At 34.7% G+C, this 18,413-nt stretch overlaps 1 protein-coding gene across 4 annotated transcripts in view; it reads right to left on the minus strand.

Moving 5' to 3' along the window:
• The window catches only part of LOC131665736 (uncharacterized), a 150,631-nt gene that overhangs the window by 7,829 nt on the left and 124,389 nt on the right, over positions 1 to 18,413 (minus strand). For all 4 annotated transcript variants that reach the window (XM_058937817.1, XM_058937815.1, XM_058937816.1 and 1 more), the window contains one exon: positions 6,109 to 6,351. In XM_058937817.1, coding sequence (XP_058793800.1) covers positions 6,109 to 6,351 — 243 coding nt within the window. The remainder of the gene's footprint in view (positions 1 to 6,108; positions 6,352 to 18,413) is intronic.

Here is an 18,413-nt window from a genome sequence, read left to right on the forward strand (position 1 = left end):
GACTACAGTTTGACGTTACTTCTATACTCAAAACAAGATGACGTCGCGCTCGCTCGCTCGCTCGATTGAAAGGCAACGCGAGTGCGCGAAAACCGCTCAACTCCTACGGGAACGCTGATTACCTTTGCATATTGCTCTCGCCCCATCACGTTCTCGGGTTTTCAGTCCGACTGCTGCGATTAAATGGTCGGCACTCAAAAATTCATTCATTTCTTAAATCCTCATTCGTGTATACAGCGTATGTATGCAAAATACATTTTTTATACATAGACTTTTCGCCGTTTTAACCATTTTTCTCCGCGCGGGTATAGACTGAAACTTTTCTAACCGCCAGCTGGAAACTCGCTGATTCGGCCTGCTGCATAAAATATCACATCGGTCTGTCAGATCTTTCATAAATTTTTATGCATCTGGGTGTGTGAAAGCTTATTACTGAAGAACATTGAAAGAAAATATTATTCTTTTTTTGAAAAGGCGTCTATTTCATGTTTTATCGATTATATTGAAGATAACTATTTTAGTGCGGTAAATTTATTCATTCAATGTAATACTCGTACTTGCCATTACTATATGAAATAAAAAGAGACTACTAACTACATATATAAGATTAAGATATGTCAGAGTAATGTCGATAAAGAATATAAATCTTTGAAAAAAGCAAATTTTAAAATAGAATCAAAACAACCAAAATAACCCCTCTTAATACCATATAAATGGTAATATTATAGAAACGACATACATCGCAAGACATTGATGCAGTTTAGTATTATTTATTATTAAAAAATAAAGCACCGATAATATGCCATACGTGTGGTAAATATTACTAGTTAGTTGAATAAAAACAAATGGTTTGTCAAAGGGCTAGCAACAAAAAATTACAACTGTCAAAGAGAAAGTCGCAAAAGAAAACTTATTAAAATTAATTTAACTAAAAGGCACTTTGAAAGATTAACACTTATTCACACAGCATTTCTAATACAGTAGCAAAATGAAGGCATTAAACATAGAGAAAAAAACACTATTATAAAGCTTCGTGGAGACATCTAAGAAATCATTTGTAATAAAAATGCGTTGGAGTTCTTTGAAGCACCAGGCACACAGAGTACGTCACGGGCATATCGCGCTAGTATAGATGAACAAAAAGCTTGAGCATAGAGAGAAAGACAGAGAGAGAGAGAGAGAGAGAGAGAGAGAAATTCTCAATGCGCATGAGTGAGCTCAACTCTCAAGTTCATCCGGCTTTGCAAGCGCGTTAACCCACGGCGAATATTCGCTGATCCACAGAAAACGTCGCTAGAACAGCTATTTTAGTTGAGTTCAAATAGGGAAATAAAAGCTCTCTACTCATTTATTTTTCAGACGTTGGATTCAGATAATATTTCTTGGTAAGATGACTTACTTGGTGTTACAAAGCATTGCCAGTCACGTCATTTTATCTCACTGTGTTTAATATATAGAAGGCTGAGATATAAAAAAAAGAAACATTGACTAGTATTTATACAGAAAATGTAACTAGAGAAAAACTTGAATATAAATGGCTTATTTACTGCGAAAACATATCAACAAAACAAAAACTTAACATCTACTTGAGCCAAGCTCATAGCAATACGTATGCGCGTGCAAAAAGCAAACAATGATGGTCAGTGAATTGAAGTAGTGCTTCTTTTCTGCTATTGAATTTCAAGCAGCAATAATCCATCAGTCTAGAATAATCAAAGCCTTATCCTATCCAATGCAGAAGATATTTAACGATAACTATTTCAGTTTACTAGCTTTGTAAAAGCTCTATATTTTCTTAAAAATTAAACGTTGTGGAATTATTTAAAAATATTGTATTACTTATATAGAAAGATTCGTGATGAAATTTCGAAAATTCAAAATAAGATAAAAAATGGATGGAATAGAAAAGAAACGATGTTGTGTAAGTGAAAATAGAGGAAATATTGTTGACATCAATAGATTATAGAACGAGAATAATACATATAACATTATTCCCGCCTTTTCTGAAAAATCATACGATTCATTTAGTTTTAAAACGTTTAGATAATTTTCTAAAATACGTTGAACAGTGTATTTTCTATACTGAATCAGCAGCATTTCAATAACTGGACGTTTGTCTTGAATTTGTAGAAATCCATTGTTAAATGATGGAAACGTCATAATTAAGAAAAAATAAATGGTTGAGAAATGGTACTGGGCACTGAACTAATAGTTCGATTTGTCGGCTTAACCTCAAACTATTTACTGCATGCGTAACTAGTACTAATAACATTGTACGTGCAATGGGGTCAACGTAATTTATATGTATTCGCTGACAAGGTTGTCTTTGCGGTTAATTCTACTTCGACTGCTGTAAATTAATGTATTCAATATGTAAATTAATTAAACCCTATTATAAAAGTATCAATTATATTATTTTTTTGCATATTCAATGAAAGGTGCTCGATATTAAAAAAATGATCATATCAGATCTTTTTGCTATATATACAATATTCTTAGAAAAGAACATCCAACATAAATAATTTTCTATTCACGTCCTATATATGCTAACTTTTTTTTATTCCTGACAGTTTCTACATTTTTCATAGTCATGTATGTCGTTTTATTTCGTTATTTTAAATCTTTAAAATCTTTTCAACAACGTGTATAGCTGAGCTTCGTAGCTGGTATTATTCTTAAAGCGGAATGAGCTGTCGAGAAATTAAGATGGGATAGTCTAGCGACGAATCCTCCAAAGATTTACATTCATCCTCTTACTAATTACCCTGCTTTCTCTATCTCTTCTCCGGGGGAGGAAAACTCGTTGGCCAAAGAAGCTTAACTCATAAGTACAGCTAATAGTTTTTATAAGGTTAGATTTAAGCTTATTTCAACCTTCGCCGTCTCTTTAGTTTTTGAGACTTCTAGAAAAACATGATGAAAGTACTTCAAATCTTGGTGAATAAAGGTTTTCGAGGCGAAAGAAAATCACAAAGACAATCTTAACAATCTAATTCAAGATCCATATTTCTACTTTTACTTACTTTTAGAATATTTTTCTATTTCTATATACTGTAATTAAAAAGGGGTAGCTTATGTAGAATAGAAAACTTTGAAGTCTTCACCAGAATAACAAAATAGCCTCTATTACAGTAGTTCGGATCTTTTCACTATTCTCTTCAATGTTTAGTGGACCGTGAAAAAGTGCTTTCATAAAAGAATACTTTATCAGACCATTTACTTCAAGTTCTTTGAAGTATAGAAGCTCTCTCTCTTTCTGGAATAAATTTTAGAATGTACGGCAAACAATTCAATATTTATAAATTTCCTCTTTCCAAAGACTATTAAATGATTGAGATATTCCACTTGAAAACTTCAAAGTTCAGAACCATCGGATTTCCGCAGTTACCTTAACAAAATACAGTCTTGATGTGCGAAGAAAGAGTAGAAAAAAGTAGGTCATCAACGATAGGTCATCTATATATCAACAAAATAATGAGTTTCGTACTAGGAAACCTTTTTTTCAGAGGTTTAAAGAATAGCATCTGGTGTAAGTGCGTATCGATCCTCGCGTCGATCCTAAATTACGATATAATTGCAGAATTCAGACAGCCACTGTTTCTTTTGTCGATAATAAATCTACATAAACTAGTGCTACTACAGCGACAAACGTTAGCGAAGGTTAGACGCTGGCTTTAAATTAACGCGGTATTTTCATTTGGACATAATTGACTTTCTTTTATTTTCTCTTAAAAAATACATATTCCACGAGAGACTTAAATTACAATTATACACCGTAATTCGCATTAGATTTTCTATTCATGAGATGATAATTATAATAAAGCATTTTCCTTGGAAATTATGAGATTGTCTTTACTCTACGATTGTCTCTAAACTAATTATTTACTGTTGTTAACACAACGCAAATTAGATTCCGTGAAAATCGTGCTCTTGTAATTATTGCTTAATTGTTTAGCCGATTACTGCATGAGATACATTACAAATTAAATAAATACATACATATATGTGTAGCTATACATGTAAATAGATTTTATACGATCGATCGAATAAATAATTGCCGATAACGCTAAAAGTGAGTGCATTAACTGTTTGTCGGTGTCAACTAGACGCTGCGGCTACTTTGAATAGGTTAAAATGATATTAAATAATTGCAATGTACATATACGAGAAGATTAGATAAGCAAACAAATTTAAAAGCTATCAGATTCTGGCTCTGCATGCGCTTGAAAAGCCATTAGCCATTTACATGAACACACGGGCATGAATTTCTTGCTGGTTTGCACGCTAAGTCTGCCTTTGTTGCAGCACGTGATGTAATAATTTATGAAATTTTTCTTCTAATTATCGCTTTACGAAATTTTTGAAGAAGTAGATATCCTTTTTAATGATTTTTCTTCAATATTAATCGTCATTTTAACATTCATTGGATATTTGATCTGTTTTTAAAATTCATCCAATGGTTTTTTCCAACTTTAAGCATTTTTAAGCATAGATCTCTATAAGGAAAGAGAGTTGTGGTCATCAATCAATTTAGCTAAAAAATAAATCTACCTTTCTGCCTCCTAACGAAAAAAACTTTGCCATGGCGTTGCACTTCAAAGTTCTCAAGCTTCAGCGATTTTAAATTTCCGCGCGGCTAACACACGTCGATGGGGACGTTCGATAATGTTTATACAAATGACCGCGCGCGTGGCTTTTCTCATTCCTATTCTTACGTGTTTATCGAGAACGCCAGCCGCGATTCGTTTTATTTCTTACGATCGATCTTTTTCCGCACGTGCGTTTACGGATGTAAATTACTCGTCGAGAAACTGTTCGTCGATCTTGTTTCCTTCGTCTTCAATTTCAGTGCGCCAGACTTTTATTTTGTCCTTCTTTTTATCGATACTTCGAAAGAAATATAACTGACAGATATTTTTCCGATGTATTGCATGTATTCTATCATGTATTCGACAGTTTTCTCTTTCACAATGTTGAGTATGAAATTGCAAAAAAGCTTATCTTTCAGAAAACTTTGCAAATTGAATTTCATAGTCTTTCCACAAAGACCATTTCAAAGTCAATCCTTAAAAATTGAATCCGTAGATGTATGTCATTCATCAGAGATCCTTTCAATGAAATCTTTTTTGGATGTATTTCTTCTTGTCCACTGGCTACAGTTGACCCTCAAGATATCTTACAAACGTTTAACTGATAAAAACAGAAAGCTTTGAAAGCATGAAAATCCTTACAATTAAGTATTCACGGTCTCATTCTCTGAAGAGAAAAAAGAGGGTTTCTTTACGTCTTTCAGTTATCCTTATATCACATTTCCCTTTGGCTTTTATGTGGCCATTTACTGCCGGTGAAATTTTCAGAACTCGTTTGCACCCTCGACGATAAGACGTGTGGTTCTTCTTTTCCTTCTTTTTTTACGAGGTTGACTGTTGATGCATCGATTGCACGTGTGCAATGTGTAATGAAAAACAAACGCGAAATAACAAAAGGACATAGATGATGGGCGTTTAGCACTCGACAGAGTTATTTTATTTTGGTATTTAGTGTAAGTTATTTTTATAGCTTCCTTGTATCGCGACATATTGACGTTTGACATGGAAAATGTCTGTCTTGCTGTTTCCAGGAAATGCATGCACGACGAAGATGAAATGTTGTCACATCTTTACAAACGCGTAATGTTTGTCGCACGTGGAGTGCTAAAATTCAATTTACTTACCATCGTTTCAAACGAACATAACTCTCGCAATCGTTTCAGCTTGAGTATACATCCCGCATGGCTAAAGACAGCTTAAAAGAGCATGCAAGTAAAACAAGTAAACGAATGTACAGGCAGAATTGTTAATAGGTATGCGCTTGTTATATGTACCTTTAGCACATTAAGTTTTTCATACAAGAGTATAAAGAAATGTAGAGTCTTTTTCTTATAACTGAATTTAAGTTTCTACAATTCTCTACGTAATTTGTTACGAAATATTAAAAAATTGTTTTTTGCTTTATAAATCTCCTTAGAACCAATTACACTTATGTACACTAGCTAAAAGCTACATAAATAAAAGTTACATGCATAATTTTCAAATAAGTAAGTGGAAAGACGATAAAAACACAACTCACCGTTGTTTGTTCTAGCACGTGGCGGCGAAGAGGTCTCGGCGGGTGGTTTGGCTGAAGCATTGCCTGCTCGAGAAGCATTGTCACGTGGCTGAAATTGCGGCCCCTCGAGATTCGGACTTGGACTGAACTCCATACGAAAATCTGCTCTATCGTAACCCTGGTCATCCCAGTCGGACGATTGGTTCACTTCGTCCGGTTCTAACTCACCCTTTTCATACTGCTCGCGCAACACTGAACGCCATACTGCAAGATTAGATCAAAAAATAAGATTAGTTTATACTTACGAAACTTTTAGCTAAATAGTTAGTTATTCAAGGTTTGTTGCAGGATCCTATCTATTTATGATAGATATTGTATTAACATTTTAAGATTAGTGATTACTATGGGTTTTAAATTGAGGGGCATTTATCGCACATTAACGTCGACATTGCTAATGCTCAACGTAACAAAACAATTCTTCTCGTATTGTCGAATTTTAATAATTTCACAACTGCTCTTCTGATAATCCGAAAATATTATTTCGATAGCTATACTATGGAATATGTTATTATAATTTCCAAAAACATATACATTCACAAGTATCATTACGGTTTAAGAGCTTATACCTCTTTTCATGGTACATCTCTTTAACCGCAGTTCTATTACCGCCTGTGAAAGTTCGAATGTGTTTTGCTCTCTCTTCACCCTATTGGTAAAGTTGGATATTCTCGTAGTGCAACGTGCATTCTTTCTACAAATCATTATCACACGATTTTGAAGCCATCTCTTTATGAAAAATATACTTTTGCATACCCGAAGTAACAACGATCAAGAATATTGCAGAGACTGTTCTCTTGACCACAAGAGAGAGAGAGAGAGAGAGAGAGAGAGAGAGAGAGAGAGAGAGAGAGAGAGAGAGAGAGAGAGAGAGAGAAGGAACTGTGATCCATGAGCTCGCTGTTAAGAGAAGTAAACTTTAATCCTACGTTTTGGAAAGTTAAGCTCATTTTACACTGGATTCCTTGGCCTATTCTATTTAATTGAGCATTTTATTCACTGTATTCGCGATACATGTTTTCTTGGTAAACGTATTTGACGTTGGAAATCATATTCTATTAACTTTCGATCATAAATGAATGAGAAACTTACGTATTTGTTTCAATATTCAAACACTTTTATGTCAATTTTCAACCATTTACGTTATCAAACGTAAACGTACTACGTATCTATCTTGAAATAAAAGGTAAAAATACGCCTGCAAAAAATGTGTCTTTTTTTTAAGTGTTTAATTGAATTTCTGATTTAATTTTTTTACGCAGTAATATATCGTTCAAATAAACGACGTATTCATAAAATCATATGTGGATTTCAATTAATTATATGAGTGGCTTGCACACGATTTTTATTGATGAAGGATTAACATTTATTCAATCATCGAAAAACTCGTTGAAGAGCACTTTATCGATTATCGCTCGACCTAAGGTAGCAGCAGTATATACAAAGGATGCGTTCCTGTCTCCCCGATCTCGCTGAAGTAGGATAATTCCAAGAACCCATTAATATTTCCGTACGGTACATCATTAGACGGCTTACGGCCGATAATAAACCTTAATGGCCGTCGATCGCGAAACCTCTATAGATTATCGCATTAGCTACTCATAGTTAAAAGGATATTTTTAAAGCTGTTTGAAACGCTGATGTGCAGACTACACGACTCAAAGTTCTGCATTTAATATTCTTGATTGTTTTCTTTCTATGAAAAAATACTCAACTTGTACTTTGCAAGTCAAAGCGAAAAAAAGCTACATTGACAAGTACAGTAAGATGACATAATAAAAGTGTAACCCTATGCAATAGAACTAGGCACATGCAACATTGCCGTCGTTGGCACGTTCCGATCGTTGGGCTAAAGCCGATGTTTACCTATAATCTCCGTACACATAGTTGTAGCAGCGTGGTCATTTTGTTCTTTTACGCGCACTCGCAAGCAACGAATGTCGGCGTTATCTCTCTCTCACTCGCAACGACGCGCGTTGCGTATAAGTGGTACGTGATAAACTTACGATCGCTTTTAACTTTACTAAAACGACACTTTAATTATTATTAGCTGATACTCGTGTATTGCTGCAGCATCGAAATATTCTGTGTAAGGTGTTGAGCGAACAGGCTTTTTAAATTACGTATAGATTTGTAGCAGGGATAGATTGTGACGTCTCTACTCTCTCTCTCTCTCTCTCTCTCTTTCTCTTTCTCTCTCTGTCAAGAGAATTGCAGTTGGAATTTTGATTTAAGTGAATTGTGAGCTTATACCACGTCAGCTTTTAGCAAACACTTAAGTTCGATCTACTTCTTGTTCTCGTGACTTTATGATAATAAAATGCAATTTATAAGGGTGCAACCCAAAGTTGGCAAGTTTTTACTCCAATTGAAGTAGGTGCAGTTAGTTTAAGTAAATTAATGTACTATCAAGCATATGCAATACATGATACAATAAATAATAAGCGGAATTTATCAATCACCAAAAAACCGTTTTTTGCAATAATTTATCAGTAATATATCAAAGTAAAATAAGCATTAACGAATAGCACACACACACATATCAAAATGTATTTCGTGGAAACCGTATTTATCGCTCGAGCAGCTGATTAACAATGTAACTTTGTTATACAACCTACGCAAGTGCTTTTAACGAGGTATCCATGCCATTAACCACTCAAGTAGAGTGGATTAACTATAATAAGTTATAGTTACAACGTCGACTAGCTCAACGATATTGTTTATCATAGTATGTAAATCACATTAACAAGTAACTTTTTTTATAATTAAAGCATTTTTAATCATTTTCCTTCAAGTCCAAATTGCAGAGTTTTACAATGAGTAATACAACTAAGATGGATTCTCCAATCCTTTATCATTTTTATAAGATTTGAAAAGTTTTATACATCACGAGGGAGCAAAGTTATGCAATTTATTATCTAAAAACTTGGCCGATATTATATTCTCCATAAAATATCCGTTACATGTTTGATATATCACAGTCATAAAGCCAATGGCGTGAACAGTATTAAAAATCTGTATAGACTGCAAGGGGCAGTGCATTTTGGAAAATTCCGATGTTAGGCGTAATTACAGTTTCATAAAAATCGACCCGCGATTCGAAAAAGTCGAAGTTGACAAATCGCCAATGCTCTCATGTTTAGAGAGTTGCAATCGGAATTATTATTTCCTCGTGAGTAGTGAAAATTTCTTTTTACCCCCCCCCCCCCCCCCTCTCGCACACATATGTCGTTCACTCGACCTTATATTGGTGTATACCACCCTGCAAACTAACTCCGAAAAAACAAAAAAATAATAGCTCCTTAACGAGACAAATTCTTTTCTGTATTAAGTGTAATGTTAAATGGACCAACTGTGTTTTTTTAATGCAATTAATGTCTTTTGAAAATATTTATATTTTCTTAATCGTATTGCAGTTTTTGAACTGAAATAATTCGATGGTAATTAAAGCAGACATTGAAAAATAAACGTAAATAGGTTGAAACAGACTAAGGATTATTCAAATAATTTCGTGCGCAAATGCCAGTAAGTAAAGCTTCGTCTTTTTCTCTTATACTATACATATATATCAAATCGAAAGCTGCAAATAGATAATACATGTTCTACGTTTGTGCTTAGTTAAACAATAGTGAATAACAGTATACTATAATAAAGTATGGCAAAAAGTGATTAAACTTTAAAGTAATTACGCGCTGAATTAGCATTAGCTAGCTCCCATTAAGGCGAGATACAATCTGAGCTATTCTATTTGCTCGTAAAATGATGCTAGTCAAATGTATGGTCTGCTCATGTTTGCAATTTGAATCAATCACGAAAATTTATCAATACAGCAGCAAATATGTCAATCTCATTAGCAAGTCAGAGGATGTTCGAAGGTACGTTAATGACGTATTTGCAGCTAATAGTCTGCTTGTTGATAATTTATAAAATGACGGTCAAACATATTCAGTAGTAGAATTTCGACTGAATCGATTGTTATTTATGTTTTTAAAAGTATTTTAAAAACTGTTTCATTTGAAAGAAAGAAAATGATTGTTTGAAAGCTTAAAACATTTGAGGCAAGTGGTAAAACCACGTGAGAAGTCATCTCATTCATCCATTTATAAAGGTGAGCAAGTGAGTTAAATTCGAATCATTTCGAATTGAACGAGATTACGCTAAAACGGCTCGTCATTGGCTAATCAAAATTCGATTCGATTTGAGTCGAGTTCGAGTTTCGAATTCGAGTTTATCAAAACAATCAAAACAAATGGGAAGTTAACCTCATACAAACAAAAAGTATATTGATACCATAGTGAAATATATCAATAATTTAAAAATTATCAATGGTATAGATACTCATTTATAAATTATATCAAATATTCAGAAATATAATAAATGGCACTTATTACTCGCGCGCGTTGCGCGCTGATAAACTGGCTTGTATAAAAAATGAAATAATCAGATAACCTATGGTGGAAATTTAATGGTGATAAGAGTAATGCCGCAGTCCATGATGAAAGTCGTCGAGGGACAAATAATTGGGCGGTATTCAATTAGATTTGTTGAGTCCCAAGGGAATATCATGTGTTCTCGCCATGTATAACTAGTAATAACTAGCCCAGCTATAATCGACCACCTTTTAGCTACGTACCTCAACACGTTTTTAGTTGTAACTTATATCATTTGGACTGCTACGAGCCTTTAAATATTAATGAATTCTTGGAAATTACTGGGATTATTAAAAGATTATAAAATTGTAGAAATTTAGTTAATTTGTAAAAGTCTCACGGGTTATTGAGTTTGGAAGCTTTTTTTTGAAAAAATTTTGTTTGTTGTCGTAGTATGATGGAAAAAAATGTTATCTTCGTAGAATTTCTTACAATGTCACAATGATTTTTGAATGTTAAATTTCAAAGCTGTGTACTTTCACCTCAGTCAGAAATGTTACAGCGGTGCACAGATTGAAGTATATAATAGGTTATAACATTAGATTACAAATTTTCTTGAGTTAATAAGTCATTATTGCAAGTAAGTAAGTCATGAAATATGAAATAATCTTTTTAAATTTCCATATTTATGACATTAGAGGTAGAAATTTACAAATTTCAGGCATTGTTTGATATTAGAAAATAGTTTGTAAAGCCTGATCAAAATTTATGAGCAGCTAGATGTACTTTCAGGAAGCTAGTTTTGGCATTATAAACACTTTGTTCCTATGAATATAGTATAAGTTATATACTCATAAAGCCGGAAAGTTTGATGAGGGAATGCACTACGGCAATTGATACATCACCGTAATTTGTTTCTAGAACAAACAGATTGACGTATATTGATTTTTGTAAGGTTTTATTTAAATGTAAATATAATAACAATAAGCGACACATTCAACTGTTAATAGTTTTCATTTTAATCTGAAAGTGAAACCAGTTTAAATGTAATCTGATTGGCTGAGAGGTGGCCACGTGATATACAGCGACAGTATGTTGATAAGCGTAGTGATATATATACGTCGGTCTGTCTAGTTGCAGATCGCAGGCTGTAGTGCACCGTGATGTCTATTGATATTGATCTCATTTGATTCTATTTATTATTTTATATTTCAAACAAGAACAGTAAATTTATAGCAAAATTAATGATTACTGATTTACTTTTATTTCTAACGTGCAATACTGCTATATAAAATAGTGATAGCCTGACGAGTCAAGTTATTTTATTCCAAACCTGATTGGCTGAATGTATTCATACAGGTCACTGTTCCTATCTTAAAAAAAAATGAGTCGCCGATATCCAGCCTTATGATAGATGAATACTAAAAAAGAGCTCAAAATTTTTAATCATCTAAAATATTTGTATTATATATCTAGGAGCGTAAGATTTATATTTCAGTAATAAATTCAATTTATGTATCAAGAAATATATTGTACATAAATTATTTTAAGAATATAAGAGGTTATATTCTGAAATTATTAGTTCAAATCAATAATTTTATAGCCATGCGTGATACTAAAATTAATATTGTCTTAAAATTTGTTCGAAAAAGAGAGAGAAAGTAAATAGAATAAAATGAAGAAAAATATATTTTTATTTTTTGTATATTGTGAATTAAGAGATATGCAGGCAATATAAGCTAATTATCAGAACGTTGAATATGTTAAATTTGAAAAATATTCATGGGTATTTTTAATAAGGCAACAAAAAAAATAAAATGTATTACTCATACTATTGCATGACTAAAGCCGTAACCACTATTAATAAGTATGAAGGTTTAGTTTATTATACTCTATATAGTACAATAGCTTAGTAAATTTAATCAATCATAAGTTTAATTAACCTTTTGGTTAATCTTTCCGATACAAATTGAAATAAATAACAGTTTATTGGTTTTTATGCAAAAATGGTCGCAAAGTCTATTTTTATTCATCAATGAATATCGATGGATTTAATGTATTTTAAACAACATGATTTGTTCATACGTATATAATATTAGCCTCAAAATCATCGTTTAAAAGGTTCAAATAATGTAAAAAATAGTAAACAACATAAAAGGTAGAACGCACTAAGCGCACTAAATAAGACTAGTGTAAGAAACAGTGGGACACCCACACAACTGCTAACTAGATCCTTTTCGTTTTGTTCATTTTACGTTTTGTAATTATTAGTAGTATTAATTCGTTACAAAAAATAAATAAATAATGTATGAATATTTAATGTTAATGAATATCGTTTATTGTACATAACCAACTACTAATTAAAATTTTAATCTACTGTAGTAACGATTTTCATTTTAAATATAGTTTATTATAATATTAATTGTGCTATATAATAAATTGTTATTGAGACTTTTTATTGATTATTTATCGTGTGTGGATGTTTTAGTATCACATTTTTTCCTATAAAATATATTACAAAAGAAAATTTAATACTATATGTTTGATTTTTTGGATAGGTTCCGAGATCTAGCGAAGAATCGTATAAATTTTGAAATATAATAAAATCATAAAAATAGTATGTCGGTTAAGTTATATTCTTCCCATGAAATCTAAAAGCAATTATAAACAAATTGAATACTTTTAGGATTATATCGACCCTTTCATGCAAATACTTTTTTCTATGGTAGACTATGTAAAAGGGCAAAGGAGAGTTGAGAGTGAAAGATATTTACATTTTTCCAGTCTGTTTATAGGCTTTCAAGCTCGCGTGCCTATCGGCTGCTGTAAATAAATAGGTCACACGTCCGGCCTGGTCAACATTATCGAGAGTCCGCGCGCGCTGCCGCGCACAGGCAAGCGAAACGAGTTTCTATCGCGAAACTATGTCCGAAGTGAAGTTTGTGCACATACGAATACAGCAGTTTCCCAACTGTCAGTGTCGTCGCTCGACGTGGTACTGTAAACGATAAGAATTGTTACTCTTGTTATCTCACCTCTTTGGTGCGCACACTTAATTTCAACTTCCATGCAAATTTGATTCGAGTACCACTGCGCCCGACGGTAATAAAGACGTCTGGACTTTTCGTTGAAAATGATTTTGGCGACTGTGCTTCTTGAACTGCCTAGCGTACTTTTGGTACTTTCATCTTGTTGGTCAAATACGTTGTTTCATAAAGGTTGTTTTCCTTTCGATAGAATCAAGGTGAATCTCATTACGAATGAAACTTTTGCAATGGTTTAGCGGAAGTTAGATCTAGCCAATTAGTTCTGACATTTTTGCCTCGTTGGAGTAATTAGTGATCGACTTGATCACGGGCTTCCTTGTTATCGACACGATTGTCGTGCCGGGACATTAATTCAACTGGATTCGGTAGAGGGTCAATCTTCAATCAATCACAGAACCCTCGCGCGTCCCGCTAATTACGTGGTTATCGCTCTCTCGTGCACTTCCAAGGATCGCCTTCAAAACCACAAGCTCGATTGATCACTCGAATTTCCGACATTCAGTAAGGAATTTCTGGTATTTTCCGGAACATCTAGATTATACTACTGTTATTGATATACGTACCTTTGTGACGTTTTAATCGTCAAACTAGTTTTAAAATGATAGTCAGACTATAAAGAGTTAATTTTTCTAAAGGTATTTTTATGAAAATGGTTTGTGTCAGTAACTAGTCAGACGTTAAAATGTACGGTTAAAATTATACTGAATTGCGGGTAGTACATATATATGTTTGGTCAGACAGACAACTTGTAGTCGAAATAGAATATGTTCTTCAATGTAGAATTTAATTTTCTAAACAATTGTGCTTGGAACCAGTAACTGCAAAATTACTGATTTTCATGTTACGTCTATATACACTTTTGTAAAGAGAAAGAGGGAACGAGAATATTTCTTTCAAAAACAAAATTCATTCCGTTAAAATATTTTTTCACATGCAATTCGTAACTAGGCGATTAATCAAATAATTTTTAATCTTTTTTTGTTCACATACGGAATTTTTTAATCAAAACAAGAAAATATAGATTCAATTCTATTATTATAAATTACTGGAAATTGAAAAAAAAATTGTTTTTATAAATAGCCTAAAAGCAATGCTCTGTACGCTCAAATCGGAAAAAAATCAAATTCTGTACGTTGACGATGGAACTACTGCAAACGCTGCCGAAAAATATATCAGTGATTGCACGTTCGCGTGAGAGAAACGAAACTTTCGTGTGTGGTTGCGTGCATATAGCGACGACGATTTTTCGCAATTTTTACGAGAATTCGATTACCCGCAGTGGAAAATCCACGAAGCGAGTGAAACGACGACAAAAAGCAAATGACCGCACCGTGATTTGAAAAAAAATGTCGTTCGCGCGAGAATTATTATAAATCCGTTTAACGCACGAACGAACTCTTGCTGAAAAATTTTGAAATAGACAATACGGAAAGTTCGTGTGAGCAACGAACTTTCCGTATTGTCTATTTCAAAATTTTTGTTCTCTTTTTCTCGCTTTCATATTTTCCAAGATTGACTGTATAGCTTTTGTCCGACAAACTTCATCCATGCAACAAGCAGTGATGCAATTTATTTTACACAATAGAAAATGCGGCTTTGATAGATGTGTGCAGCAATATTCAGTCGTGGTATGCAAGTGAGAAAGCACTGACACAATTGAATCATCTCAAGTACGAATGTTAATTGAATTGGCTCCATTTCTCCAGAATACATCATTGATAACTACTATTTATGACAGGCGTATAGCAGTAGGAGTTAATCACACGTTAATTTATAAAAGCATTGGGCGCTTTCTATATAACTGTCAACGACATGAACGAGGTCAAGGACCCTATTATATTATGTTTGACGTATTAAATCGAGGTACCGTAATCATATTAATATTAATTAGCGGAAGTGAAGCTATTAGCAGACTTTATTAGCTAATTCATACAGCTAGTAAACTAAACGACCTCTCGCTGCTTTAATTACAGCCGCAGTTGTATTACCATATTTTTACGTACCAAACTGATGCCTGAATCAAGAAATCTGCTATTTGAAAACTACATTCGAATACAAAAGCTACTCGCTTTCCAAACACTCACAGCCTCAGTGCTATAATTCAGTTTATCGGTGCGCATATAAAAATATCTACTTGATTCTGATACAACGAAATTTAAAAGAAATTCGTTGTAAATTTGAGGGATACACCCCAATAACAAATTTCAATGGGTTCCCCAAACAAGCCAGACGAACTGAAGTATAAATCGTCGTGCGAGAAGCAACGACAATAAGATCGCATCGGCGACGGTTTTTCGGGCATCGCGTGTGGCGCGTAATCGCCTGACCGCACTCGGAGAATCGATTTGTAGGAGGGAGAAGAGCAGCTAGAACCATCGGCATGACGAATGGTCAGGCGTGAATTTATCGGCGCTGACCTGTCAGCGCCATGCCTCAGAGTTTTGCTCGCGCGAATAATTGCGCGACTGCCAGGCTTTACTTGAGGAGGGATTCTTTTTCAATAATACCAATCTAATGAAAGTGATGAGGTTGTGACGGTGTAGGCCGGTCATGGCCTGCACCGTGCGCATATCTCCCTCTCCTTCCTAGGCAAAGGCGCACGGCCGGCATCAAGCGCACGTTTTTACCACGTGCCTGATGCCTGCCCTTTTATTTTTCAGCAACGCACGAGAGTGGAAGGAGAAGCCGTGGACGCGACGACGCGCTCGAGTATTGAGAGTGCGAGAGAGAGAGAGAGAGAGAGAGAGAAAAGCAATAGTTTGAGTATTGGGCTTGGCGCGCGGCACTTGTCGCGACGGGCAGTGCCGCGTGCCGCCGATTAGGAGGGCAGTGGTGGGGAAGGCGTGAGAAGCCGACTCGCACGCACTCGTCACTAGATCGACATACAAAGAGGAGATTGGCCGCACTGGAAGGATTACCATTGTTTCTCTGCCTCAGACCAGAGAGAAAGTGCGAGAGCCGTGACGACAAAGAAGACTGGGCCACGTTTTGCGCTAGTCGCCTCACCTGCAGCCCACCTGCCAAGCAGCAAACAGAATTTGGTCAGGTTTAGTTTTCTCTCCTCTCGTTTCTCTCTCTAATTTTCCTCGGCGATTCTCACGGTTCGCGTTGCTATGCCAGGCTTTCCCGAGCCGGCGTAGTTTTCGGCAGTGTGTAAATTTAAGTAATTGTTTAAGCCGGTTAACGAGGTGGCATGGCGCTAACGTGCCGGTCATCTCGTTTAGAATAAGTGCGCGTGTTGTTAATAGTAATAAGTGTTTGTATTCTCGTCGGCACTCGGGTAGTGCATTTATAATAAACGTGTGTTAAGGAATTGTGTGTGTGAAATTCTTTTGCCTGTATCTCTCTTCCCTGCTTTGCTTGGAGCGACATACCGCCTCCCTAGCCTTCCCCCTTTACAAATAATTGGTGATAGTGAGGAATTAATCGGCATTGCAGGCCGACACTATTACAAGGTTCATTTCTCACCGTTTTTCATTCACGATAATTATTGTTATTACGGCTTAATTAGAATTGTTGCCTACGAAATATACGTTGTTCTCTGATTCACAGCTAGATGAGGTGTTAATTTAATGTCAATGACAGATAACATTTCACTTATTCGTCATGGCCGACGGGCAACGGCAATTTCAATTTAACGCTCGAGTTAATCGCCAAGTTAGATTAAACTTTTCTCCTCAGCGTTGTTAATGTCGTGCAACCTTTCGCAATTCCGTAAATACAAGCTCGTGACACTCAGCACGTTAAAAAAAATACAAAATCTCATTTGAAAGAACACACATCCAACAGATCTCAAATTCGTTTAAGAGGGTTTCCGTTTCAGGACCAATTTTCAAAGCGTGCCCGAGTTTACTCAACCATTTATTAGGAAGGGTAAAGTTACGTAGCATGTGTGTCCCGTTAGTACGCGGCGGCGTGACGGTGAAACAGTTTCGGTTTGTCGGTGCTCATAGATAAGGCCGCGCGCGCTTCCTCCTACCGCAATCAGTTTCTCTACTGCGTTACCTCTCGCAAGCTGCTCTATGCCCGTTTGCATATTGTCGCTCACCTATATTAATTCCATCTATTTTCACTCGTTCAACGCAAGCTCTCTTCAATACTCTGCTTTGACAATGCTATCAAGTTTTATTAGCCTTGATTTAAAACCTAAAAGTATGCGAGGCTGTTTAAAGACTTTTCTTTTCCGAACCATGTCTATGACTTTTTTATTTGATCATTTTTTTATACCTTTTCTCGAAGCAATTTTTCGCTTCCACATACCTCAACAAGTTTTACATAGTTATTGGATTAAAATTACAGAGAAGCCATCGAAACTCAATAGAAAAAGATTATACAAGGAGTTAAAAATCAGTCCAGGAAAGTATGATCAATCCTTGAAATTATTTGTTTTCTAAGGCGGTCTTTCATTGCATCGACACACACGTATACGTTAATCTGTTTACACTTGGATTCTTAAATAAAAGTATACTTTCTTAGTTGGTGTTATCATTTTCTGAATGATCTGTATTCACTATTCATATATTAATTTGTCTCTTCCCTCGAATCAACTCTCCTACAGGTTTTTTAATGTTTCTAGATTGATCTTTAACTCCTTGTTTAATCATTTTCAATTGAATTAGGCAAAGTAAGTGTGGTTGGAAATAAACGGATAAAGTATTAGCCGGTACTATCGTTAGCTGATATAATCTGTTTTCTGAATTAATCTCTTACTACATCTACGTATACAGATATACGGGCAATACTTTATAATTTTACTGAATTCGTCTGTATTGCACAAATAATGCAGAGAAACGTGAGTTAATCTGTTTTTCTGTTGGCTTTCCTCCTAATTTCTATTCCAATATAGACGAAT

Source organism: Phymastichus coffea, unplaced genomic scaffold (genome assembly GCF_024137745.1).
Source record: "Phymastichus coffea isolate CEN01 unplaced genomic scaffold, Cenicafe_Pcof_1.1 PCOF00054, whole genome shotgun sequence".
Taxonomy (NCBI): Eukaryota; Metazoa; Arthropoda; class Insecta; order Hymenoptera; family Eulophidae; genus Phymastichus; species Phymastichus coffea.